Genomic DNA, 25540 nt, shown 5'->3' with positions numbered 1-25540 from the left:
CCACCAGAGGAACTCAAAATATTATTATCTCAATAACTGCTAGAAAAATTAACTGTCATTTTTAAGGCTCTTCACAGAGAGACTTTTTTTTGAAGTCAGTGTGTTATGTTGTCATGTCAATGTGACAAAGCTGCTGCTCGATGAGACGCGTTCCCACCCAGCCCTTGCTGTTGCCCAGGCTGCTCCCTTGTGGCCCCTTGTGCATGGTGATTCACCAGCAGCGGCTGGAGCTCAGAGGCTGATAGACTGTGATGGAAATAAAAGGAGTGACTTTTACAGGGCTTTTATTGCCAGCCTGGGAAGTACAATGTTGCATAAATAAAAATCATTATGGTTATGGCAGCGCTATAGTCCCTAGAAAATAAGTAATACTTTGCACTTACATAGTGCCTTTCATTCAGGAACCTCAGAGCTCTTTGCTCACATTAATGAAGCCTCACAGTGCCCATAGTAGGATGGTAAATACAGCATCCCCCTTATCAGATGAACACACCAAGTCAGAGAGTCGGCACCTTCAGTGGAGAGAGGACAAGGCAGCAGCTTGAGTTATACACAGGTCTTCCACTGACATGACCAGGGCAAATCATCAAATGTCCTGGTCATCTCATTGGTTTCCAGTGGGTGAATGCCACCCGTCCCTACCCCAGGGATGGCATGGGTTGACTAGCTCACAGTGAACAAGCACAGTAAGATGCTCATGAGAGAGTTGTTGACATTAGCAAATAGCATGGGGGCACAGCCCCAACAGACCAGCCAGCTGTGGCTCATGTTTGCTTACTCCAGTACCCTGAAAATGCTGCTGAGCATCATTCCCGTACATTTTTACAGCTGAGTTTTAGATAAATGAATAAATCCAAAGGAAACAACCCAGTGAAAGTGGATGGTTTAGGTGCGCCAGTATCAGCAGTGTCATGTGTGAAGTGGATGAACTCCCTGTAGATGGTGTATATTGGGATCCACCCATACATGGTCCAGTTATTTGCCCCATGTGGTTTCTCCCATGCAGAAATTGCAGATAACTTAATTCCCTGCTCATTGCAATGGCCCTGAGAGGGTACAAGTCGTCTGTGGATTTCCAGACCTGCTTCAATAGGGTCTGAGATGTTGTAAGGATGTTTGGATGGGAACTGGTTCTTTTATTGTGCTCACATGTTGGGTGTACAGCCCTGTCTCACTCTGACCCCTTCCATATTGATGCCTCCTGTATCTTGGAGCTGATCGCTCCTTTTCCCTCTGTTTTACAGGGTTACCATCCATTGCCTCATGAAGCTGAAATCGCACACACCAAAAAACTGTTCAGAAGGAGGAGAAATGACCGGAGGTAGGTGAAACCTCTTGAATGTTTTTTTGATCTTCTCTTCTTCATTGCATATCTTCCCCCATTGCCTCATAGAGTGTCTTTGGACAATACAGCTGTCTAGCAGCTGCCAGCATTGAGTTAATGAATAGACGCTTATTTGAGCACTAACATCCTGAAAATGCAGAGTCTGTCCATCCCCCTGGTTTGTCTTTTAAAGCTGGGGTATGTCCTATATTGCTCCAGGAGTATCTTAAGGACCTCCTCTTCCCCTTATACTTATTCCAGCATAGCCAGATCCTCCCTACTTGTATTAGAAGAGGCAGCTGGCAAGGTATTATCTGTAAAAGCTTTGAGTCCTTATGACTTGCTTCCTCTCTTTCTATTGAAAAGCAAAATTTGCTGACTTTCAGGGTTGCCTGCAAAGTGGGTATGGTTGAGAGGGGTTTGCAGCAAGCATCGGATGCCTGTCTGCGTGAAGGAGGGGATGTGCTAAATAGGCAGCTGCGTTCCTGTGGCATTGGTGATTTCAATCCATTGAGTTAATTTAGTTGGGTCAATGGGATATTTAATTGTGTAAATTGCATATTTAATTATATGAGGGCATCTAAAGTCCTTGATAGGAATCGTGAATATGGTTAAATGTGAAAATAAGTGGGGAATAAGGGCGTTAGTTGTACATGCAGCTATATTTCTGCCAGCATGTTCTGCTGTGGCTGAGATGACACAACCAGGGCAATAAAGCTTTACTAAAACCAGGAGTTTGCAAGGTTAACATTACTGAACAGGAGAAAAAGTGGCCAATTTTTTCTCCTAGGGTGATCTGAAATCTGTGTCTGAGCTGTGATGCCTCACAGGAGATGTTCAGGGGAGTACTAGAGATACCTATGATAGTTGTTGGAGAGTGTCCTCAAATCTCCCCATCACTTCTCGACTCATGAACAGCCATGATGTAGTTAATTCTGTGCTCGGTTTGGTCTTCCCAAATTCTACCAAGCAACCAAAAAACAGATGAAAAGAATTTGCTCAGGCATCCTAGAAACATTCTTCTGTGGGCGGGGCAGTTCGTCAGCAGCAAACTCCATTTTCTCTCCTCTTTGGGGCTCCCTCTTTTTTTCCTGTATGCAATTGAAAAGACAATTTTGTCTTGTGATTTAGGGGAAAAAAAAAAGGGCTTGTTTCAGCAGGGTTGCAGCCCTGTGATCACAGAAACGTGGTTAAAACCAAGCTGAAATCTGCTTGTGTTGCAAGAGAGAGTGGGTGGGCTTCCTTGTGGCACATGGCTGGGCTCCCCAAGAAATCACAGCGGAGGTTGGAGCATCCTGCTCCCATCCCGGCTCACCAAGCGGGTCTTCCTCCACCATCAGAAGAGTGCATGATGCTGTGGGAGAGGAGACCTGCAGAGCCAAGGGGTCTCCTGCTTGAAGCCCCATGCCCAAAGCTGCACTGGACCAGAGTCATGGAACTGCATTTTGGTTCTTCCCTCCCATCCAAAAAACCAGCCTATCTGAGGGATCATGCCAGATGTGTATTTCTTTTTCTTTTTCTTTCTGGTCCCTTCAGAGAAACCATCAGCAGACAGAAGCATTCAGCCCCCCAGGGCATCCCTGCCTCCTGCACAGATGGCAAGGAGAGATAGCAAAAGAAACTGCCTTGGGCTGGGTTTGGAAGATCTTGGGGTGAGATACAACCCAGACCAAGTAGCACTGGGATAATATCCCAGGAGGAGAGACAGAAGCCTTAAAACCCAGTTGATATGGCATCATGTGGGAGGAGACATGGGACTGTTTCAGCCCTAAGCAGTCACAAATGAAATAAAACGGAAAGAGCAGAGGGGATGCAGTCCTGACCAAGTCCTGCACGGACATCCACAGTGGTGCCCAAGCTTAGACAGAAAAACATGCTTATTTTAATTGCAAAAAGCTAAGCCCAGGTTGAGGGATTGGAGTGAAACAACAGTCTCTTAAATAATTATTTAAGCTGAAAAGGCATTGGTCCCATCCCCTAGACTTCAGCTGGGGACCTCAACAGCCCCCCTCTCCCTGCACCACATAGTTTCATGCTGGGGGTTTTCAGGGTCCCCTTGCCTCTGTGGTGCATTTGGGACTAGGAGGGGAGTTTTAGTCCTAGTGCCGCTTGAGATGCCCCAGAGAGCGCTTGCTCCTTAAGGTTGATTCTAGCAGTAAGTGAGGTCTCTGTTTGTTTTATGAGAAAAACATGGTAGAAATAGTGGAAAAAAGGGTAGAAATGGGGGGACGGGGACGGGGACGGGAAGGGAATAGGAAAAAAACCCAGACTGTATTGGAGCACAAACAGGTTACAAAGCTGTTCACGCTTTATTGCAGTGCTATTATCTTAATGTCCCAGGCATCGTTCTGGGGGAGAAAAGTTTCATTTCAGAGCTGGTGGAGCCACACAGGTGGTATAAACATCCCTTGGGATGAGATTTTATGGCCAGCAAAACAATTGGGAGTCACGGGCTTTTTGTTTTAAAGCTCATCTGGATACACAGAGAGTCAAAATCGCAAGACCATGGATGGGGCATTGGAGGCAGCGAGGCTCGGGAGAGGCTGAGAGGGGCCATTTGGTGGTGCATTGGTTGGAATGGGGGTTTTGGAGCGGCTATGGATGACTGGACCCAAGGGAAGAAGAGCTGGTTTCTTAGAAAGGGGTTGGTACCAGCCAAGGATGGGAGTAGGGTTGACATGCAATGGATTTGCAAGAAGAAAAGAGGTTGTCCTGCTCCATTGGTTAGAAGCAGGTGTGGCCCCAAAGCCCTGGCACAGTTGGGTCTGGTTTTCATTGGGCAGCTTTTCCCCTTCTGAAGGTGGTGAGCGCTTGGCACTAAGCAGCGCCCCAGACCCCACGACCAATGCCTGTCTGTAGTGCATCGTCTCTCCCTGCCCAGGACCTGCCTCATCTGAGAAGGATGACACATCCCAGGTGACCATGATGGGCATCCTCCTGCCATGTGCAGGAGTCACCACTTGCAAGTGGACATCCTGCTTGGGACGAGAAGTCAACCCCCAGGCTGGCCTCTGCACGATGCGCAGGTCCAGCTGGCCTTGCCTGGTTGTAGCTGACATTCAGGTTGGCTAGTAATTTATATATGTCATGGTTTTAGCTGGGATAGAGTTAATTTTCTTCACTGCAGCTGGTGCGGTGCTGTGCTTTGGACTTAGTATGAAAACAATGTTGATAACACACAGATGTTTTGGCTGTTGCTGGGTAGTGCTTGTACTAGTCAAGGACTTTTCTAGCTTCCCATGCTCTGCCGGGGGCACAAGAAGCCGGGAGGGGGCACAGCTAAGAGAGCGGATTCAAACTGGCCAAAGGGATATTCCATATCGTGTAACGTCATGCCCAGTATGTTACCTGGGAGGGGCTGGCCGGGGGAGGGAGGCAGCAATCGCGGCTTGGGGATGGGCAGCGTCGGTCGGTGGGTGGTGAGCGGTTGTATCGTTTGTGATTCTGTTTTTTTCCCTTTTTCCCTTTTCCTTTTTATTATATTATCATTATTGTTATTATTATCAAAATCATTATTATCATTATTATTTCATTTTAATTATTAAACTGTTCTTATCTCAAGCCACAAAGTTTTTTTTTTTGCTTTTGCTCTTCCGATTCTCTCCCCCATCCCACAGGGGTGGGGGCAGTGAGCAATCAGCTGCGTGGTGTTTAGTTGCCAACTGAGGCTGAACCATGACAATATAACACAGGTATTATAAAAGAGCTGATTAAGCACATTGGTACCCAGAAATATGCCTAATTTTTTCCAGCTGTTGTTATAAATGATAAGTGCTGTGGGCTTCTCTCCCCTCCCTGATGGTGACATTTAGAAGGGGCCAAGTCTTGGGCTAGCGAAGCATCTTTTGTTTCTCATGCGAAATGATGCTGATGTCTGGCCATGCTATAAATAGCGCCCATCCCCGCTTCCTTCCTGTCACCTTTCCTTGGGAAATTCTGTCACCGTGTTGTGGAGGAGCGCAGCTCACCTACCCTGAGGTCTCTGCCATGCACCTTTCACTCCCTTGGGGGGAAGCAACCCTACAGGCGTGCAACCATAGCTCCCTCCTTGCATATACGATATGCGTTTACATTTCACAAGTCATTTTTCCATGGGATGCATGCTTTATTTTTTGCATAAGATAGATACAAAGAGTGAATTAGAGGTGTCATTAAAAAAGGCTTCAACTTTTGCAGTAAAGGATCACTGTGGTCCTGTTTGACACATTTTTGGTAAGAGCTATCAACATCAGAGCCACATCTGGTAGAGGGTTTGGCTGCACAAGGTGTTGGAAAAGCCTATAGGAGGTGGCAAGGTCCTTGCCACAAAGAGCTTATAATCAGGTCAGGAGACCAGGGAGAGGTATCACCCTACCCACCTCACCCGGCAGAAATCCCGCACCCAGTGTTTCCTCTGTTGGTGAAGACACGAGGTGTAACTGCCGCCTCCTGATGAGGGTGATAGAGGGCATCACCACTTGATGGGATCATTGAAGGAGAGCAGCAGAGGCAAGTTTTTTCATAGATGTCCATGTCAGCAAGTGTTAAACACAAATTAGGGCTTTATCATCCCAAATGCTAATCTGCTGTTTGCTGCCACACAAGACCCCTACCTAGATATCACCAAAGGCAACTTGGTTTGACCTCCCATAGGCAACCACCTCTAGGGAAGGAAGGACTTTACCTGGTCAGTGGCAGGACTTCTCCTGCAAGCAGTTGAGAGGAAAAAAAATACTCTGGGATATGGGGCACAACAGACCTATTTCTCAAGTCCTCTCCTCTGACCCTTCCCAACCCAATGCTTCTCTGCTAGTGGAGCACAAGCTGTGCTGGGACATGGTCTCCTTGGGCAGGTGGGCTCTGAATTTGGCCCCTTGTTTTTCAAAAAGGTCCCAAAAATGCCATTTCTTAAGTATCTGTCAAAGCATTGCAAGTCAACTTGGTGCCGCATAGGGTTTCTCCAGTTCCCATGGCATCCTGGGATGATGTATTTTGGGATGGAGGGTCCAGCCGGCCAAACCCCATGGCCTGGAGCCACATACACAGAGGTTTGCACCAGCCTTTTAGGAGTGATAAGAAATGTTGTCTGGTTTAAATTGGATTTACAAATAATATATGGAGTTGCAATGGGTTAAGACAAAGGAGTTTGTACCTACTTCTTGGTCTTCTGGTTAACAGAGTACTGAAATTGTTCTGCATCACCTAAGGAAGGGGACAGTTTTGCTGAGGACCAGGAAAAGGTTGCTGGGGAAGTCTTAACAAGTTTGCACTGTCATAATCACATTGGTTCAACCACATCTTGTTGGATTCAACAGTCAAATCAGGCTGAATACCTTACCAAAAGGAAATCCTTTTGTGTGCGTAGATGCTGGCTGGTATATCACAGAGCTTTTGGTGGTCAGTCTATGAGCAAGGACAGGAGAGGATGACAGAGGGAAGCACAGCCCCATGTCTTAGAGGGGACGGAGTAAAAGCCTAAGCCTCTTTCCAAAAGGCATCTGAATTCCTCTTTTCAATAGTAAAGGTGTGGATCTGTTGTGCTTTCCCCGTGCACAGCTGGTGTGTCTCCAGGCTTTGGGATGACCAGAGCCACAGGGGGCTGCTCTGCCTGTCCCAGACAAGGCTGTTGGGGACCAGGGCTGGCCTTGGGTGAAGGACCATCACCCTTAGCTGTGACTGAACTTCGTGTCATCTCCTCCTTCTCCTGTCGGATGGGGGTTTAAGAGGGGTGTTCCTGCACCTGGGAAATCCATCCTTCGTAAAGCCCTTGAGAGGGGATAAGGAGCTGGAGCAGAAGACTGCATAGGTCCTCCTGGCTCATACACGGAGAGAAGGGGTGGGAGCAAAGAGGCTCATGTGCTTTCCCCATCTCCTTTCAGCATGCTCCAAATACTTATGGCTTTTGACAGCAGGATTACAGAAATGTCCCCAAGTTTTCTCTTGCGTTGTCCCAATTTGCTTCCTACTGTTAACTTGGCTTTACACTTAAATGATTGGGAAAAAAAGAGTCTGGATTTGTGTGTGTGTGTTGTTTTCTGGTTTTAATTAGATTCAGAGCTGGGGGAGGCAGAAATATCCTCCTTCCCTGAAGAGCCCCAGGTGGCTGTCAGGGACGGTTTCCTCTTCCTGAAGCAGGAGGGTTGTGTAAGCGCCGTTGACCCCTCCTGCTCATGCCCACGCCGAAAACTGGGTTAGCTGGGGTGACTGGATGTGGGTGGATACCCCTGCCCTGCCTCCCTGCTTGGAGCCCAGCTCATCCCAGTGGGCCACCACATTGCTGAGAAACCTCCCGGGGCTCATCCCAGATGGTCCACATGGCCCCAGCCAGGGTCTTGCACAGAGGCGAGCATGGTCCTGCATAGGGACAACCCAAAGGATGGTCATGGTGGGCTCAGGGCCAGGCAGGGAATGTCCCAGATCCACCGGCGGCTCTGCTGAGGAGTGTAGGCAAGCTGTGATATATTTCTTTTTCCATTGTATTTGATTTTACAGACTCTCAGGGACACTCAATCACCTACAGTGATTAGTTCAACTGATTAAGCTGCTTTTCCTCTTGTGGCAAATTCCTTTTGTGAAGGGTTTTCAATAGCCACGCTTCTCGGGACATTGTGCCTGTACAATTTCCTTTCAAAACACCATAAAGGGCACTCTACCACTTTACCCGGTCATAAAACATCACAGGAATCAGCTTTGCCCAGCTTGCTCCTTCAAGGGCAAGATCTCCTCACTCAGGAGAAGGTATGGGGTCTGGTGGGAGTTGCAGGACTGCATGATGCTGAAATGAGATGGCGTCATTAGTAAGGGGGATTTGAGATGAGATGAAATGTAAAGCAAAAGTTTTCTGCCTTTTTTTTCTGTTTGTTAATATGAGGATCTAGGGTTACGCAGGGAAGTGAAGGATAAAATAAACTTGAAAGCCTGGAGAAGGAAACGCTGCTTCGCGCATGTCAGCTGGTTCAGCCTTGCCCAGCAGAGGTACCTGGGGGTAAACGGTGCAGGGGGAGAAGGGCTATTTCTGCTGAAGAAACACACTGCTGTGAACAGCAAGCAGATAAACTGGCCATTTAATTAAAACTGGAAATCAGAGGAAAGTCTCCCTTGATTGCCACTGAGGGAGTAACAGATGTAGGGAACTGGAGGGGTTGCACTGGCACAAGGTCCTTCCTCCCCATGTTTGTAGTTACTCCCATACCTTCTTGTGAGGCTATTGGGTAGGTCCATACAAAGACCTGGTGTCGTTGGGAGCCAGTTAGTCCATCAGCTCCTTTTATGGCAGGGCAGTGATGGAGTGGGGCAGAGATGATATCAGGAGGGGTCAAGCAGAAGATCCTTCCTACCTGCAGAGCTGCGCTGGCCAGACACACTGGCATCACCTGGCCCCACTGCCCTTCCTTCCAGGTGTCGAGGAGAAAGCTGTGCCAGGGGTCACAGCACTGGGACCCCGCTCCCAGGAGGAGGTTGTTGAGAACAAAGCCTGCACCAGGCTCCACATTGAAGGAGTGGTCCCTGAATGATCAAAAAGCTGCCTCCTGACAACCCACGGGCATCCAGCTGGAGGTGATTCAGCCACAGGTGGAGCTGCTGGGCAGCTCTGCAGCTTCTTGTCAAGAGGGACCTCTTGGAGCTAAGATCTAGAGGTGGCTTGGCTCCATCAAGACCCCTCACTGCCTTTTGCACTGTGCTCTGGGCTCAATGAATAGGACACAACATGGCATGGGTCTGTAATAGTCCAACACCATCCCTGTGCAATAATCCCAGCCCCAGTACCTACAGGACTCAGCTGATCAAATAGCTCTGCAGAAGCCATTTGAAGTGCAGCCAAATTTAAATCTAGCATCAGTCCTGAACTGGCTCATCTAAGAGCAACTTGCCTGCTCCAGCACAGTCCCCAGAGCTGCATGCTTAGGGTCTTCCCATTAGCCATGAGGTCCATGTGAAACACCAGTAGCAGTAAGGTGGAACAGCTGGTATTTAGCATCCATCGGGGAGTTTGTTTTTCCTGTCACCTGTGTCTCAAGCTGTGGCAGGGTGAATAGGGGTTTTCCACCCAGCTGCTTTTGTTTCTGCCATTGTGATCAGCACTAAGCCCTCGTGCACTGAGGGTATCAGCGAAAATACGCCCAGCCGTGAGTCACCCCTGAAGGCAGATGGTGCAGCTGCAATCCTGCCAACAAAACATACTTGAGAGGCGATGCCATATTTACAGCTCCTTTCCCAATGCTAGCAACAACGGATTTTGCATTTCATGTGGTGCAGGGAAAATGTACTTCTGTAAATATCAGAGCGCTCTGTGGGTGGGCTCAAGACTAATGTAATGAGAAAAATAAACCTTTGTGAGTTCCACAGGACACGCTCCACACGAGCAGGACTTCAGGAGATGCATCTCCATTACTATTCTCCATATCTGCTCCACCCATCTTGTGTGCCTAGCTAAAGGCACAGTGCAGAAGGGTTAAAAGATACTCATCTCAGCAAATTTAATCCTTTCCTTTCATTGTTCCTTTTTTTTAATGCCAGGAGGCAGTGGCAGGAGAGAGCTGGGTGCATTTCCCAGCTGCAGGGTTGCCACCTCGCTATTGAGAGCAGCTTTGTCATTACATAAAAACTCTACAACACAAGACTTTAAATGCCTTTTTTTTAATGATCTCGGCAACCGAAGTGATCCCTGTCCTGCAGACTAAATTTAACCTGAATTGCCAAGCTGCCAGTAGACTTTATGGCATCAGGAGGCTTTTGCAGGTTGTTTTTCTACATCTCTGCAGCTGACTGAAAGTCTTTATGTACCACCAGCAAAACATTTTACTGTTATGAAACCTCAATAGAAATGTAATGGCCTGCTGGATAAGCTCAGGGTCTTATGGTGTTACTTCACAGAAAGCAAAATAATTGCTCCAGCAAAAAATCCAGGAGAACTTCAGTGTGTGCCCATGGTGGAGGGACACCCGATTTCATCAAAACTCTGTATTTATTAGGTATCTTTCTCCTGTGTGGCAGCAGGGGCTGGAGGACAACTTGTTGGCACCAACAGCTCTTCACTGCTTTTCTGCTGCTGCCCATTCCTGTGAGCATTGGAACGGGGAGCAAGAGCTTGTGGTGACTGTACAACTAGGGATAAGGTTAGCAAAGCAACTGCTCTTGTGTCCAAGGCCCTGGGGGCGGACATGGGAGACCTCATTTCAGTTCTCACCTTTATCAGAGACTGCTGGGATTCACCTCCATGATCACAGCTGCTATTTTGGATGCCCTAGCATATCGTGCAATCCATGCAAGGAATTGGCAGACACCAGACCTTGTGAAACCTGCACCAAAATGGGGCAGGGAGCCAGACAAGATGCAGTAGAGCATCTCCAGTGACACCACCACCTGAATCCCACTGCATGTGTCCATAACTATGTTGCCCATATATGAACTGGGTGCCAAAGTTCCTGTTATGCTCAGAGGGGATGCAGTCAGTGGAGTTTGGAGAATGGTTCACCTCAGCATGAAGCAGGTGTTGGGCCATGTCACTCCCTCCCTAGTCTACCACCTGTACTGGTTGGGCTGCCATAGGGTTTAGATCCCCACCTCACATTTGGCTTCTGACATTGCAGACACCTAAAATTAGGCAATTTGAACCCATCCTCTGTGTGATGCTGTGTAACCCCCTCCCCATGCCTATGTTCTCCATGCTTGCTGCATCCACCTTGCTGCTGTAAACTGTTTGGGAAGCGGTTGTTCTGTACGCTAAGCACTTATACGCAGGGCCTGAGGGTCTCCACCATGGCACTCTGGTAAAAGTCCTGCACAAGACTGAACTTTGTGAGCACAGAATCACAGAATCACAGGTTGGAAGGGACCTCAGGGATCATCTAGTCCAACCTTTCTAGGAAGGGCAGAATCTAAACAAGATGGCCCAGCACCCTGTCCAGATGACTTTTGAAGGTGTCCAACGTGGCCGAAATAGGCAACCCTACAATAATCCAGTGCTGCATGGACAGGAGGCAGGATTCCCCTTCCCCCAGGACAAGGTGGGAATTCCCAAAGGTGGCAATCACAGGTGCTTGGAGAGCCCTGGAAAGCTCCTCACTGAGATCTTCTGGCCCCCACATAAGAAAAATGAGTCTGGCCATCTTAGTTTCCTTGCTTTATTTTGCCTTCCCATGTTGACCAGCACCAAAGAAGTCTGAAAAACAAAGAGCTGTGGGAGGATCTGAGCTGAAACACCTCACGCTGGAGGAAGCGCTGGGACAGGGGTTTGTTTCTGGGCTCTCCAGCAAGAACAAAGACTTGAGACTGTGCATCCCATTCTCTCCCATTTCATGGAAGGGAAATCTCTTCTCAGCCAAGGAAAGCAAGGCGTTCCACTGAGACATTTTCATGTTCACAGAGAGTGCCACCTTGGCACTTCTTGAGAAGCTTTGGGGGCAGCAGTCTCCAGTTCAGTCCATCTTGCCATAAGTATTTCTGGTGTCTGAAGAAAATGGGCTTGTGTCTATACCTGGAACATGCACATGGCTGATGACATCCCTCACCCATGTTTAGCTTGACCCCTTGTTGAGGCTGCCTGGCTTCACTAGCCAGAGCAAGCCCTCCTTACTCATCAGCTGGGTAGGCAGCCCCTACCTGGGTCTATCAGCCAAGCTGGCTTGGTGTTGCTAATGAGCAGGAGTTGACACCAGTCACCAGTGTTTCAGCAGCCTGGGTGAAGTCTGTAGTTAGCTGTTTTCCCCTTAGTTTTTCATAAACAGGTGTCAACAGAGCAAACTGTTGTCATCACAGGTGGAAGGGTTTAGCCCTGAGCCCCTTAAAGGCATCACCAGCTCCTGCTACACCCCCTAACTTGTTGGCTGAACTTGGGGGGGGGGAAGTCTGAGGAGACGGTGGCATCTCAGGATGTGTGTGGTGGTGCTTTTGGCACTTACATTTCAGACAAAATGTGAGCTGACCCAAACCCTTTGGGCCTGGTGGGACTTTGGGAATTGGTTGATGAGAGCTGTAGGGTCCTCAGCTCTGCTGAAGCTGAGTTGTGGATGTATATGTGCTCCTTTGGTTTGGTCCTAAATGTTAAGAGAAAAGAAATATATATGCCTAGGTGTGTTACAGGCACGTGAAATCATGGGAGGGTCAGGAATGGACCCTAAAGCAGAGTGGCTTGTAGTCCTGTGTGTGAATTTTAAAGCTATTGTCTAGCTTGTGTTTAAAGGACAATATTGCTTTATTTTACATGAAAATCTGCTGCTGTTCTGCATTCATTATTGTTTGATTCTGAGTTCTCAGGCATCATCTTCTTGTCCACTGTTTCATCTCTTATTAAAAAATGGTTTTCCCTCTTGTTTACCCTCCTTATCTTTCAGTCTCTGCTTAAAGATATACGTATACACACATATATAACGAAAATCTATACATACATAACCAAGTTGTCCCAGCATTTTCTCTCTCAAAATGTTTTCTCAGTGAGACTTTACCAAAAGAAAACTCCATGCTTGTTCCCGCAAGCATTGCATGGGCAAGTGAAGAGGTTGGGGTCATAATGGCACACATCATCTTCAGGCCAGATAGTTTTTGTGCTGGAAAGACTGTTAAGAAAAGCAAAAAAAATCACTCAGGAGCATGCCATGCAAGGTATTTATTTGAAAGCTCTTTATAATAAGGTGACAGCCCATGTTCATGCAATTTTCACACTGTCTTGAAAGGTTTCACTATTTCCAGAGCCATTCCCATGCTGATCTATTCATGGCCAATGCTAGGGCTCCTTTCACAAATAAAAATAGTCAGAGGAATAGCCCTCACCCTGGATTTTAAGATTGTGAGTTATTTTGTGTGAAGGCAAAGGCGAACTGTTTTACGGTTGACATGAATGTGTTGTTTTTAAGGCTGTGAAATTTTGGAAAAGCCTTAGAAACCCATTTTCAGAGGTCATGAGGACCAACCTCTCCTGCTGGGCAAGCGAATAGAAATGAGTTCATAATTACAGATTATAGTAGTGACATGTTTGCTTTTTCACTGTTTTAATTGAGGTTTTTCAGAAAGGAAGAGAACTTAAGACAATACAGAAATGTCTTTTGTTCTTCCAGGGCCATTTATTGAGGGCTTTGCAGTGAGAGGAGAGGATGTTTATTAAAGAAAGCAACAATATCTAGATGTTATTTTAGTGCTGAAGTGCTGTTCCTAGCTGGAACAAAATGAAATGTTTTGGATGGAGTGGGTACTAGCTGAAAACTACCATTGAGCTAAATGATTTGTAGTGCTTTTAGTGAACTCATCAAATGGTGTTGAAGCAGAAGAAAGAGGACGGGAAGGAGTTGAAAAGGTTGAAACACCCTTTTCCTTCTCAGTAGGATTTCCAAGTCAAATTAATTAGGTTTAATGTGGGTCTGAACCCATGGAACAGCATCTGGAAATAAGGTTTTTGTCATCTTCCTCATGTTCCTGTCTCCTCCATGCCCTCCTGGGAGCTGATGGGGGTTACTGAAGCCACCACGGAGATTCCCTTTGAGGGTGCAGAGGGAACATACCAAACCCACCAGGGGATGTCATGGCCATCCATGCTGAGCAGGGCGCAGAGGGGTTGAGCCAGCTTTGAAAAGCTGCCATTTGTGGGAGAGCTCTTCTCCTGAGCAAACTCAGGACCAATAATTTTTTGTTTGTTTGTTTTAAAGGACAAAAGTAAGTCTCTGGTGGTGTACTTGCCTACAATGATGAGTAGCAATGTTAGCATCTAGCTAAATCATAGTGCAATGATGCAGAAAACTTTTCCAGGCAGCTGAAAGCACATAAGCAGAGATGCTGTTAAAATAATAGTCACTGTTCTGCTTAAGATTTAGAAACTTTAAACCAGTGGTGAAGGACAAGCCACATTTTCTGGAACAACTGCACTAATGGTGAATCTCAGAAAAGAATCATAGAATATCTCGAGTTGGAAGGATCCCATATGGATCACTGAGTCCAACTCCCTGCTCCTTGCAGGACTAGCTAAAACTAAACCATATGGCTGAAGCTGAGCATTCCAGAGAACAAGGTAAAGAACTCCTCGTTGGAGTGCTAGTCCTTCATGATGAGGTTCCTCAAGGATTAAATGTTCATATGCATGGAAGTCCTGAACAGTCACACTTGCCCCTCCTGCCCAAGCAGAGCCAGAGGTCGCTGATGAGCAGGGCATCACCCGAGGGGTTGGTTACAGGCAATTTAGAGACAGATCATCACTTCTTTTGGTTTGACTGTCTGCAACATCACTGGGAATAATTACACTAAATTAATTCTCCAAACTGCAGGTCCCCAGAGGACAATACTGTTTCAGCGGTTTGTTCCTAAAAGGGCTCAGCCTTTTAGGTGTTCTGGAGCTCTACCTTGTTCCAGTACAGTCTGAATCAGTCCATGGCAAATGGTAGGGCTGTGTTTCCACCCCTGGGGCAGTTGATTCCAGGTGTTCCAGGTATACTGGACCCCCCTCCATGTGAAAGCAAACTGTGGCCTGCACTCTGCTGCCAGAGGGATGGAAAAAAACGCATTAGCAATATCAAATGTGGCATACCACTTGGCTGCCTTGGACTCCAGTTCGTATTGAAGTTCTAGCATGTCTGGCACAGCAGCACTCAACGGTGGAGTGACTTCATTCAGGCCACAATAGTCTACTGTTAGCCTCCACTCTCCATTAGACTTCCGGACTGGCCATATGGGACTGTTAAAGGGTGAGTGGGTCTTACTGATGACTCCTTGGCTCCCCAGTCGACGAATGAGCTCATGGATGGGAATCAGGGAGTCTCAGTTGGTGCAATATTGCCGCCGGTGCACTGTTGTGGTGGCGATTGGCACCTGTTGTTCTTTGACCCTCAGCAACCCCACAACAGAAGGGTCCTTCGAGAGACCGGGCAAGGTAGACAGCTGTTTAATTTCCTCCATCTCCAAGGCAGCTACACCAAAAGCCCACTTGTAACCTTTTGGGTCCTTGAAATACCCTCTCCTGAGGTAGTCTATCCCAAGGATGCACGGCCAGTCGCAACGGGGTGCTTTTACCACTCATTCCCGGTTAGGCTCACTTCAGCCTCCAATACAGTTAGCTCTTGGGATCCCCCTGTCACTCCAGCAATGCTGATGGGTTCTGCCCCTATATAGTTTGATGGCATTAAGGTGCACTGTGCGCTGGTGTCCACTAAAGCTTTATACTCCTGTGGGTCGGACGTGCCAGGCCATCGGATCCACACAGTCCAGTAAGCCCGGTTATCCCTTTCCTCCACCTGGCTGGAGGCAGGGCCCCTATAGTCCTGATCATAGTATTTGTCACTCACTTCCTGTAAATGCAAATCACAAGTGTCTCTGTTAGGCTCAGAAAGAAAATCAGCGCTTCTGCTCCTCTGTCTGGGGAATTGCTTACTGGAAACTGGAGCAGTAGCTTTCCTGGAAGAACCTCCCTGAGTGATTGTTTTTCTTTGCAGCTCACGTACCCGTGCCTCTAGGGTCGAGGTAGGTTTTCCATCCCACTTCCTCATGTCCTCTCTGTAGTCATGCAGGTAGAACCATAGGGTGGCCCGTGGTGTGTATCCTCTCCCTTGAGCGAAGGGATGCTTATTCCTAATGGTTGAGATACTGGTCCGTACCAGTGGGGAGTAGGACATATCCTCTTTGAGTTGCTGGAACTCCCGGGACAGTTTCTCCACAGCAGAGACTAGCGAGGAAGAGAGATTTGCTTCGTAATCCCGGAGTCTATCAATCACCTCCGCCACCGTTGGTGCCTCGTCACCTTTCCAGGACATTACTGCCAATGAGTTTCCATGCGTCGATGTGCTCCGTACAAACTTCCACCACATGGGTCATGTGCACTGGGCTTAGTCTGGATCTTTGGATGACTGTTGATCATCTAGGTCACTATAAATCACCTCAAGCACGGCTAGTTCCCTCAGGTACTGGATACCTTTCTCCATGGTCGTCCATTTTCCTAGGCGATATGTAACGTCTCCATTGAAGGGGTACCTTTCTCTCACTCCGGACAGGAGTTGTCTCCAGAGGCTGAGGGCTTGTTTCCCTTTTCCAATTGCTTTGTCAATGCCCCCTTTGCTAGAAAGGGATCCCAGTTGTTTGGCTTCCTTCCCCTCTAATTCCAGACTGCTGGCCCCGTTATCCAGGCATTGGAGCAGCCAGGTGGCAATGTGCTGCCCTGAATGACGGCCGAAATCTTTTCGCATATCTCACTGCTCACTCAAGGATAGGGTTCGGTTAGTTTCCTTTTCTTGTACGAGTTCTTCCTCTTCCTCCTCCTCTTCTTGTAATGGCCCTGATTCTTCATCATCTCTTTCCAAATGAGTTGACTTTCTCTTCCAGGAATTCTTCTTGTGCATAGGGGCAACTGATACTGGCATGGGTTGATTCTCTGATCCAGCTGCAATGCTTGTCACCGAGGTTCGAGTAGCCGCAGTGTCTGTCATGAGGGTTTGAGTGGCCGCAGTGCTTGTCGCTTTCCTTGTCTTTGTCTTTTTAGAACCAGAGACCTTCTCTTCCCCTTGGGGGTACTGAATAGTGTTAAACAGGGCTCGATAGGCATGGGCCAGGCCCCAGCACATTGCAGTGATTTGTATCTCTCTGGAATTGCCAGGGTGACAACATACTTCCTCCAAATATTCTACTAATTTTTCAGAATTCTGCAGTTGTTCGGGGGTGAAGTCCCACGACACTGGGGGTGCCCACCGTCTTAGGCATTTGCCCATACTATCCCACATACCCTGCCACGCATAGCTATCGAGCCTTGGGGCAGATCTCTGGATGATATTCTTAAATTGCTTATTAACCTTAGACAGAACTGACACCGTCTGCCAAAGCAATATCAACAGATACATCTTAACTATCCATGGATATTCAAGATACTGAAAAGTTGTTGTAATGAAAGAGGAGGCATTATAGAAGATGGTAGCTAAGGTGCCGTTCTGTATTTCCTCCATAAAAAACCTTTCAGAGGAGGAGGTATAATTGCTAATTGTCTCCATGAGGTGGTACCCAACGTGCAGTAACGGCTTCAATATAAACTTCTAATACCAAATAAAACTCAAGGCCAATGTTTTAAAAACAACTCTCCCAGGCAAAACATCACCAATCGCTGCAGAGCACAGCAGACCACAAGAACCATCACCAATCTTTAAGAGACACAGCAAATATAAGAGCATGGTGCAGATCAGATAAACTAATATTGAGAACAGAGTCTATGCTGTGACCAGCAACTGTTATTATCTCAACCCTTCGGGCCCCACTTTGGGTGCCAAAAAAGAGCTGTTGTGCTTCAGCCCGTCGGCAACTAAACACCATGCAGCTGCTCGCTCGCTTGCTCACTGCCCCCACCCCTGTGGGATGGGGGAGGGAATCGGAAGAGCAAAAGAACAAAAAAAAACTTTGTGGCTTGAGATAAGAACAGTTTAGTAATTAAAATAAAATAATAATGATAATAATGATTATAATAATAATAACAATGATAATATAATTAAAAGGAAAAGGGAAAAAGGGAAAAAAACAGAAACACAAACGATACAACCGCTCACCACCCGCCGACCGACGCTGCCCATCCCCGAGTGGCGATTGGTGCCTTCATCCCCCAGCCAGCTCCTCCCAGTTAACATACTGGGCATGACGTTACATGATATGGAATATCCCTTTGGCCAGTTTGAATCCACTCTCTTAGCTGTGCCCCCTCCCCTCCCGGCTTCTTTTGTACCTGCAGAGCATGGGAAGCTAGAGAATTCCTTGACTAGTACAAGCGCTACCCAGCAACAGCCAAAACATCTGTGTGTTATCAACATTGTTTTCATACTAAGTCCAAAGCACAGCACCGCACCAGCTGCAGTGAAGAAAATTAACTCTATCCCAGCTAAAACCATGACAAGGAGTGTGAGAAGAACAGGGTATGCATGTAATGCTGCTTCCTAGCAGTGATCTCCTCTTCTTAACGGTTGGGCTCAATGGTCTTAAGGTTCCTTTCCAACCAAAATGATTCTATGATTCTCCAGGAATTTACACTTTGAGAATCTGTAGGACCACATTTGCTCACCTTTGTGTCCAGTAGCTCCTGATGGATTTGCCTTCCATGACTTTGGCAATGTGCTTTTTGAACCCTTGTAAGCTCCTAGTACTCACATCTCCTATAGCATAGCTCCACAGTTTAACTGCACATTATGTGAAGAAATACTCCTTTTACTTGTTTTGAACCATCCTTCTTTTCACGTTATGAGAGTTAAAGTGCTCATGTGGCTGTGCCTACAGACTAAGGGGCTGCTGAGCACTACCTTAGCTCTTCACTTGTGTTCAGCAAAGTGGGAGTCAGCATTTAAAACAGGTTTTGCCATTTTGAAAGCAAGACCATGCACAGAAGCGTTCAGCAGTGCCTTCTCTGGGATCATAGAATGGTTTGGGTTGGAAGGGACCTTTAAAGGTCATCCACTCCAACCCCCCTGCCATGAGCAGGGACATCTTCAACTAGATCAGGTTGCCCAGAGCCCCGTCCAACCTGACCTTGAATGTTTCTAGGGATGGGGCACTGACCACCTCTCTGGGCAACCTGTTCCAGGATGTTTCACCACCCTCATCGGTGGTGAAACCCTTCCTTATATCTAGTCTGAATCTACCCTCTTTTAGTTTAAAACCATTACGCCCTGTCCTATCGCTACAGGCCCTGCTAAAAAGTCTGTCCCCATCTTTCTTCTAAGCACCCTTCAAGTACTGAAAGGCCACGATAAGGTCTCCCTGAAGCCTTCTCTTTTCCAGGCTGAACAACCCCAACTCTTTCAGCCTTTCCTCATAGGAGAGGTGTTCCATCCCTCTGATGATCTTCATGGCCTCCACCCAGAGCACCTTGGTTATCTTGGTTGTATTGACGTTGCTTTGGTAGCTGATGATGTGACTTATTTATTTTTAACCAACCTGGTAGGAAAGTGGGCATTGTGTGGGCAAAGGTAGGGTGCTGTTGGGTCAATCAGCTGTAGTAAGAGTCACAGGGAAGCAATGTAAGAGCTGTCCTCAGGGAAGACAGCCAGAGATGAAACAAGGCTTCTGTGTTTTGTTGTCCATCATCCTCAAAGTGCTTTTTGGCAAAGGGCTGCTCTTAGTATCCCCCCTTTCCCTGCAAGGAAAACTGAGGCAGAAAGGAGGGAAGGGGCTATCGTTGGACCGTCCACCAACGCAGACCTTGCAGTGAACCCATGGCTTCCAGATCCTCATATGTGTGAACCCTGCCACCCATGAGACTGTCCTTCAAGGCTGCTCTTTTAGTGTCATGTAGTGCAAAACACAACCATCTACGTGATGCTATTTCAGCCAGCCAGAATTGAGGGAAGGAAATATAGTGGCAGGTTCCTCTGCACTAAGAAACCGATCTGTTATTGAAATGGCTTTCTCTTTGGTGGAGTGTTTCTGGCTCAGCTCCTCAGTACTGGAAATGGGTTTATCCATCTACACATTGTTTTCCAGCACACATTCATGGAGTTGTTGTTAGCCGTTGGTTGCTAGAGTGAATATAAAGTGAAATAAATTGTTTCTTTCTCCTGCTTTCAATCCTCAAATATAAATGTGCTATTGCTGGTGATCGCTTGGAACGAACACCAAGGTCTTTCTGCTGCCAGGTTGCTCTCCAAAGTTATCTGGCAACTGAACTGAGAGGTAAGGGCAAGCAGAGGTTGATGCTTTTGATAGGTAAAAAAAGATTTTACAGCATCCCCTGTGTCACACAAGGTCTTTCCATGAGACCTGGCCCATTTGAAGAAGCCCAGCAGCACTTCAGCAGTGTGGCTGCTTGGTTTGGCTGGTGACTTCCAGTTTTTGGCTGTGGTAAATAGCCACCCTCTCTGCAGCAGAGCATTTACCACCCGCTCCTTCTCCCTGCAAGCCCAAGCTGGGGACATTGGCTCCAGAGACCTGGGAGGGAGCAGCGTGCTGAAGCTCTGCAGGGCCTCCTGGCATGGTTAGTGCATGAAGAAGTTGCCAGCTCGAGTTGTTTGGGCTCTTGTTGCAGAAACAATATTTCTGTCTGACCCCAGTTAGCAACTGATGTTTGCAAAATAAAGAAGTCAAGGCACTGGAAATACTTTCTATTCCTGCTCTTGTCTCAGCCCAAAATATTAGTATTAAAAATATTGCATCTATTATATGCAGCTAATGTCTCTGCTGGCACATAAATCACCCAGGGAATTTTCAACTCCGTATTAAAAAAAAAGAGTTAGCTACACTCTATTTTTGGATTTTTTTTAACTGTTTTGTTTCCATTTATTCCTACAAAAGCCACAGCAGTCTGTCTCCAAGGGACCATCTGTGGGAAAGTCCGTAGATTGATTCAGAAGGTGTCAGGGTCATTAAAAGGCATGAAGACACTGAGTGTCTGCTCCTTCTCTGATAATTTCTTTATTTAGCGTGACAGCCTCCAGGGCATGAGTGGACAACAGGCTTCTTTATTTTATTTAAACTAACATTGCTCCATCCATTCCCAGCATTGTGCAGACACTATGGATCATCCCAATTTCCTGATTAAAGCTGGGCGTGCTGGTCCCCAAGCAGCTACATGGCACTGGAGTTGCAGAAGGTGACCCAGCGCTATGCCTCCCCCTGAGCTGTGTGTTCGCTTCCAAACTGATGAGTGGAAACTCATCCAAGACAAAGTAAACTTTTGCAGTGGATCAGTCCCTGGCACAGTTCAGCACGTCCATGTGAGCATTAAGGGTAGCACGAGAGAGGAGAAAGGAATGGGCTCAAAAGGGGACAATTCTTTTGACAGTGGGACGGACTTAGGTAAACATTTGGGAACTGCTTAGCATTGTCACTCAGTTGCAATAAGTCAATGTCCAGATCGATCCTAGCTCCCAAAGCTCTACACTAAATGCTATAGCATGCTACATAATTTTTAAAGAAATTTATTTAACGTGTTTGATAAAGGCTTCTGGCACACATAAATCCAAAGCATCTCTGCTCCTTGTGTTGGTGTTTTACCATATCCCCATGTTGGAAGTAATTGCTTGCCGTTGACTTCGGGTCATCTCATATGTCTGGACAGGTGTTAGGAGATCCTGTCAAATCTTGCCTTAGCTTCTACAGGAAAGACATTTATTTCTTCACTAGAAAGCACTGGTATAAACAGGAGATGGAAAAAACCTAGGATGTCTCCTTGCTTGCAGGTCAAAGAGTCACAGAGGTCTAAAGAAGACAGCTGAGTAAAAAGGCAGCAGGTGGGGGGTCATTCATACTATTTAGGATGTGTCTTGAAGGACAGGACCATGGAGGGATGGTGGTGGGCTGTGTCTGTGCATCTTGGCACGGGTTTAAAGTTTATATCTCCTGGAGGATTATCAAATCTTGGGATAACTGATCAGCCTTGGTGTATTTTTAAAAGAGGCAGCCTGGAGTCAGCGATATAAGCTCTTTTATTGCATAATAGTAAAAGATGAATCTATATTCATTCAAGTTACATTTTTGCCAGTAGCCCAGGATCTGTGGGTATTTGTGCTCAGCAGATTTTGGGGAAACATCGTGTACCAAGGTTGTGTCTTTCAGGTTTAAACTATTTCAGCTAAATTGGATTTAGTTCCTTGTCACTGTATTTTCCTATGGTTTTCATGTAATTTTTACAGTCGTGTTTACAATACACTAAGAATCCAAAAACATAATTCCAAGCAATGTAGTTTATGAAGAGAACCATTTCCAAGCAATTTCTACATGAAATCACTGCAGTGATTTCTACACCAGTCCGGGCAGTCAGCCTTGAAGTCCAGGGGGTGTCTTCCTAGCTGGTTGCCCGCTCTGTGCAACAAGGGCCTCCATCTGGACATCCCTAATGATTTGTGGGAGATCCAGCAAAGCATTTAAAGAGCTGTTTTGGAGCTATCTCACATGCCATCTGTACTTAGGATGACTTTCCCAAGCTGGTGTTGCAGAACAGCTACTTAAATTCCTCCCGAAGATTTATTTCCATGAAGCTTAGAAGAAAATAGCTGACTCAGGCAGCCCAAGCAGCCAAGCATTGCATCATGTGAGGACTTTCATTGGACTTCAGCAGTAGACAAGTTTGCTCTTCAATGTTTTGCTGAGTCTGTTCTGATGGACTTTGTGCCATGTCCTTTCAGCCCAGCAGCACTGTCTCTGCTCCTGCAGCATAGCCTGCAGACAGGGCGCTCATCTGGCAGTCCTGTGAGTGGGGTGTCCATCAGTGTGGTGAGAGAAGTAGTGGACACTGATTGTGTGAAGTGATGCTGCAGGAAGGCACAGGGAGAAATCAGGTCCATTTCTGTGTTTGGAAGGGCCAAATCAGTTGGCACCCCATAGCAGAAGATAGCACATCCCATGATGAACCATGCTTTGTGTCAATCCTACACTGATTTTTTTAGATGCATTATTGTGTAAGCACCTTGGGTGTCTCTGTGTGAAGCCCTTGAATCATAGAATGGTTTGGGTTGGAAGGGACCTTTCAAGGTCATCTAGTCGAACCCCCCTGCAGTGAGCAGGGACATCAACTAGATCAGGTTGCTCAGAGCCCTGTCCAACCTGACCTTGAATGTTTCCAGGGATGGAGCATCGACCACCTCTCTGGGCAACTTGTGCCAGTGATTCATCACCTTCGCTGTAAAAACCAATGCTACCCTGTTGGTTTATAGTGAATCCAGTTACATTGTAAAGGCCAGACAAAATAATCTTTATCAAACAAAGATAGACATGATGTCCAGGCCCAAGGGAGGGTTGTCTGCAGGGGCTGCACCCCAGGACCAAGGTGATGACGAGAGGAGTTATTCCCAGGTAGGTGGCTCATCTGAAGGTTTCATAATGCTTTTCCCATCAGCCAGACACTGAGCCTCATCAAAAGCATCTCTACCCTCATAGCATTGTTTTTGTTGGCTGTGCTTGTCTTCTAGAGTTCATTGTATATTTTCAAAGATGTGTATGTGTAAGACCTAAAGCACACATCATGTCTCAAGTGTTCAAAGATGATTTTAGTTCCTGATCACGATCATTTTGATAGGTGGATTTTCTATGCTTCCAAAATGCCACGTCAATCCAGATACATGGGCTGGGTCTAGTGATCAGGATAGACTTTAATCCTAGTGACAGAAAGGCATAAAAAAGTGTGAATAATTTCATTTTTGTTTTCAGGAGTGAACATGACATCTTGTTCCCTTCTCATGTGAGAAAAATGCAAACAAAAATGAAACTGGAGCCAAGCAAAACCAGTTTGAGAGAGAAAGCCAAAGGGAAAACACACAGAAGTCCTGTGTTCATCTTTAGAGCTGGTGGTTGTTGCTTTCTGTGGGGTTTTGAGGTTTTTGATTAAATTGTGTGGAACCATCAAGCTTATTTGAGTATTTCTCACTCTCAATCATAGAAAACAGCCGTAGCTGGGCTGTGGTGCTCCCTGCACCGAAGCAATGCTGAGTTATCATTGTACAGGCACGTAAAACATCAGGGTGCCTTTGATGGTAGGCTTGTTGAAGAATACTTTTGGGGTAAGTTAGGCCTTTAGAACAGAAATTCAGACCTTCCTCCTCATTATATTAATAGCAATATTCCAGTTGACCTCCCAGGGTAGAATTAGACCTCCAGGACCGGTTTTAGATGCTGCAAAATTCCACCAGCTCCTAACTGGGATCCTTCAGGCCCTCCAGTTTGGACAATGATGTCCCTTAGGTGCCCAAAGCCATTGATGATGGGTGTTCTTGACCACAGCAGCACTGCCATGCCCAAGCCCCTCCAGCAGCACCTGCTCAGGGATGCCAGTCCAGTTTTGTGGAGCTGCATCACACAAGGTGAAGCAGCTGGTCTGGCTGGAATATGCTTAGTTCAGAAAGGCTGGGTCTGGAGAAATTGGTTTGTTAGGGGATATTTCAGAGGACTTCGCTTCTTCCTGCCCTTTTCCTTTTCAGGATGAGTGTCCTGAGCAGCTAGCTAGTACAGCAGGGAAGAACCCAGCTGCTATCAATCCCTGTGAATTTAACTCTTCCAGTGGTGACTCCAAGAGTTTTACTTAATTTCCCTCCCTCTCAATGGAAAATTACTGTGGGATTTTAAAAAAGAAGGTGGGACAGTGGTGGCCCTTCATCCCATACAGCCAGCCCCACCAGCCCTCTATTCGCAGGTGCAGTCACTGCATGCCTTATGCTCTGCTGCTCCAGCTTTGGGGGATGCTACAGATAAGTGGGACCTGGGATCCTCATGGGGGTGGAAGGTCCCACGGGGTCCATTTCTGCAACAGATCTTAATCTGTCCCTTGTAACAGCAGGTGCTGATTAATTGCAGGCATGGTAGTAGCAAAGCTGATTGTGAGATAGTCCTGAGACTTAGCATCATATTCCTGGGCCTGCTCCTGGTACAGACATGGGATCCTGCCTGGGCAAAAGAAAGGATGGAGAGAAACTTTCTGTCCACAAAATGCAGTGAGGAATGTTTTCATTCACCAGAAGGATGAAGGCAAAGCAGGTTTGACCTTGGCCATGGCACCGGTCTTCATTCTCAACTTCTTGCCTGAGTGGCTGCAAGTCTGTATTAGTTGTTAATTGCTGGGTGGCCCTGGCCATGCCCACCAGGTATCAGGCTCTGCGTGAAAGCAGGACAAAACCAGCATCCCTCCTCTGCAAGGAGCTTAGTGTGCCCAGGAAGGTTTGTCCAATGGGAGAGTTGCCTGGGATTGAGGGCAAGGATGGTGTCCAGGCACGTTCTTCAAAAGCAAGAGCCAGGATGTCCAGAGCACCCCGTCCCTGAGCCCGTGGACGGGATCTCGGTCTGTTTGGCTGTACGGGATGCTCTGCACCGCGGGGTATTGTCTCTGAGTGCCGTTAGAGAAGTAGCTCCTCACCTCTCTGTATTCGCAGGAATTGCCTAACCAACTCTGCATGCAACCACCAGGCGAATGTAACCCCATGTTGTCCTCCAGCTCTCCACATGCCAGACAAATCATCGGGGGTCTCAGAGGTTTTGTCTCGCTCAGGGGAGATATGAGCAGGGCTGACAGGACAGAGCAACTGTGTTTTAGACCACAGCTGTCCACATGTCTGGCGTTATTTTCTCCAGCCTTGTACCTTCCAGCCCCTTTCCTTGGGAGTAAACAATGTAGTAAAAACTTGCAGGAATCCCATATTTCTGAGCACGTAGGCTGGTAATCACCAAGACAGCTGAAGCCTTAGATTTGTTTGCATAGGCTCCTCTGATAGAGCAGGCATTTGTCAGATCTAAATTCTGTTGAAAGGTATCTCATTTAGTTAATTAAATAAAAAAATCAATGGAGAAACAATAGCACAAGCGATACCATCCTATTTC

General features: G+C 47.0%; 1 protein-coding gene across 5 annotated transcripts in view; it reads left to right on the top strand.

Annotated features, from left to right (window-relative positions):
- Positions 1 to 25540, top strand: part of CTIF (cap binding complex dependent translation initiation factor) — a 150374-nt gene that overhangs the window by 62811 nt on the left and 62023 nt on the right. For all 5 annotated transcript variants that reach the window (XM_064438140.1, XM_064438142.1, XM_064438138.1 and 2 more), the window contains exon 7: positions 1245 to 1321. In XM_064438140.1, coding sequence (XP_064294210.1) covers positions 1245 to 1321 — 77 coding nt within the window. The remainder of the gene's footprint in view (positions 1 to 1244; positions 1322 to 25540) is intronic.

The sequence above is a fragment of the Phalacrocorax carbo genome, chromosome Z (genome assembly GCF_963921805.1).
Source record: "Phalacrocorax carbo chromosome Z, bPhaCar2.1, whole genome shotgun sequence".
Classification (NCBI taxonomy): domain Eukaryota; kingdom Metazoa; phylum Chordata; class Aves; order Suliformes; family Phalacrocoracidae; genus Phalacrocorax; species Phalacrocorax carbo.
Note: the sequence above shows the minus strand (reverse complement) of the source record. Positions and strands in the feature narration are given on the sequence as shown.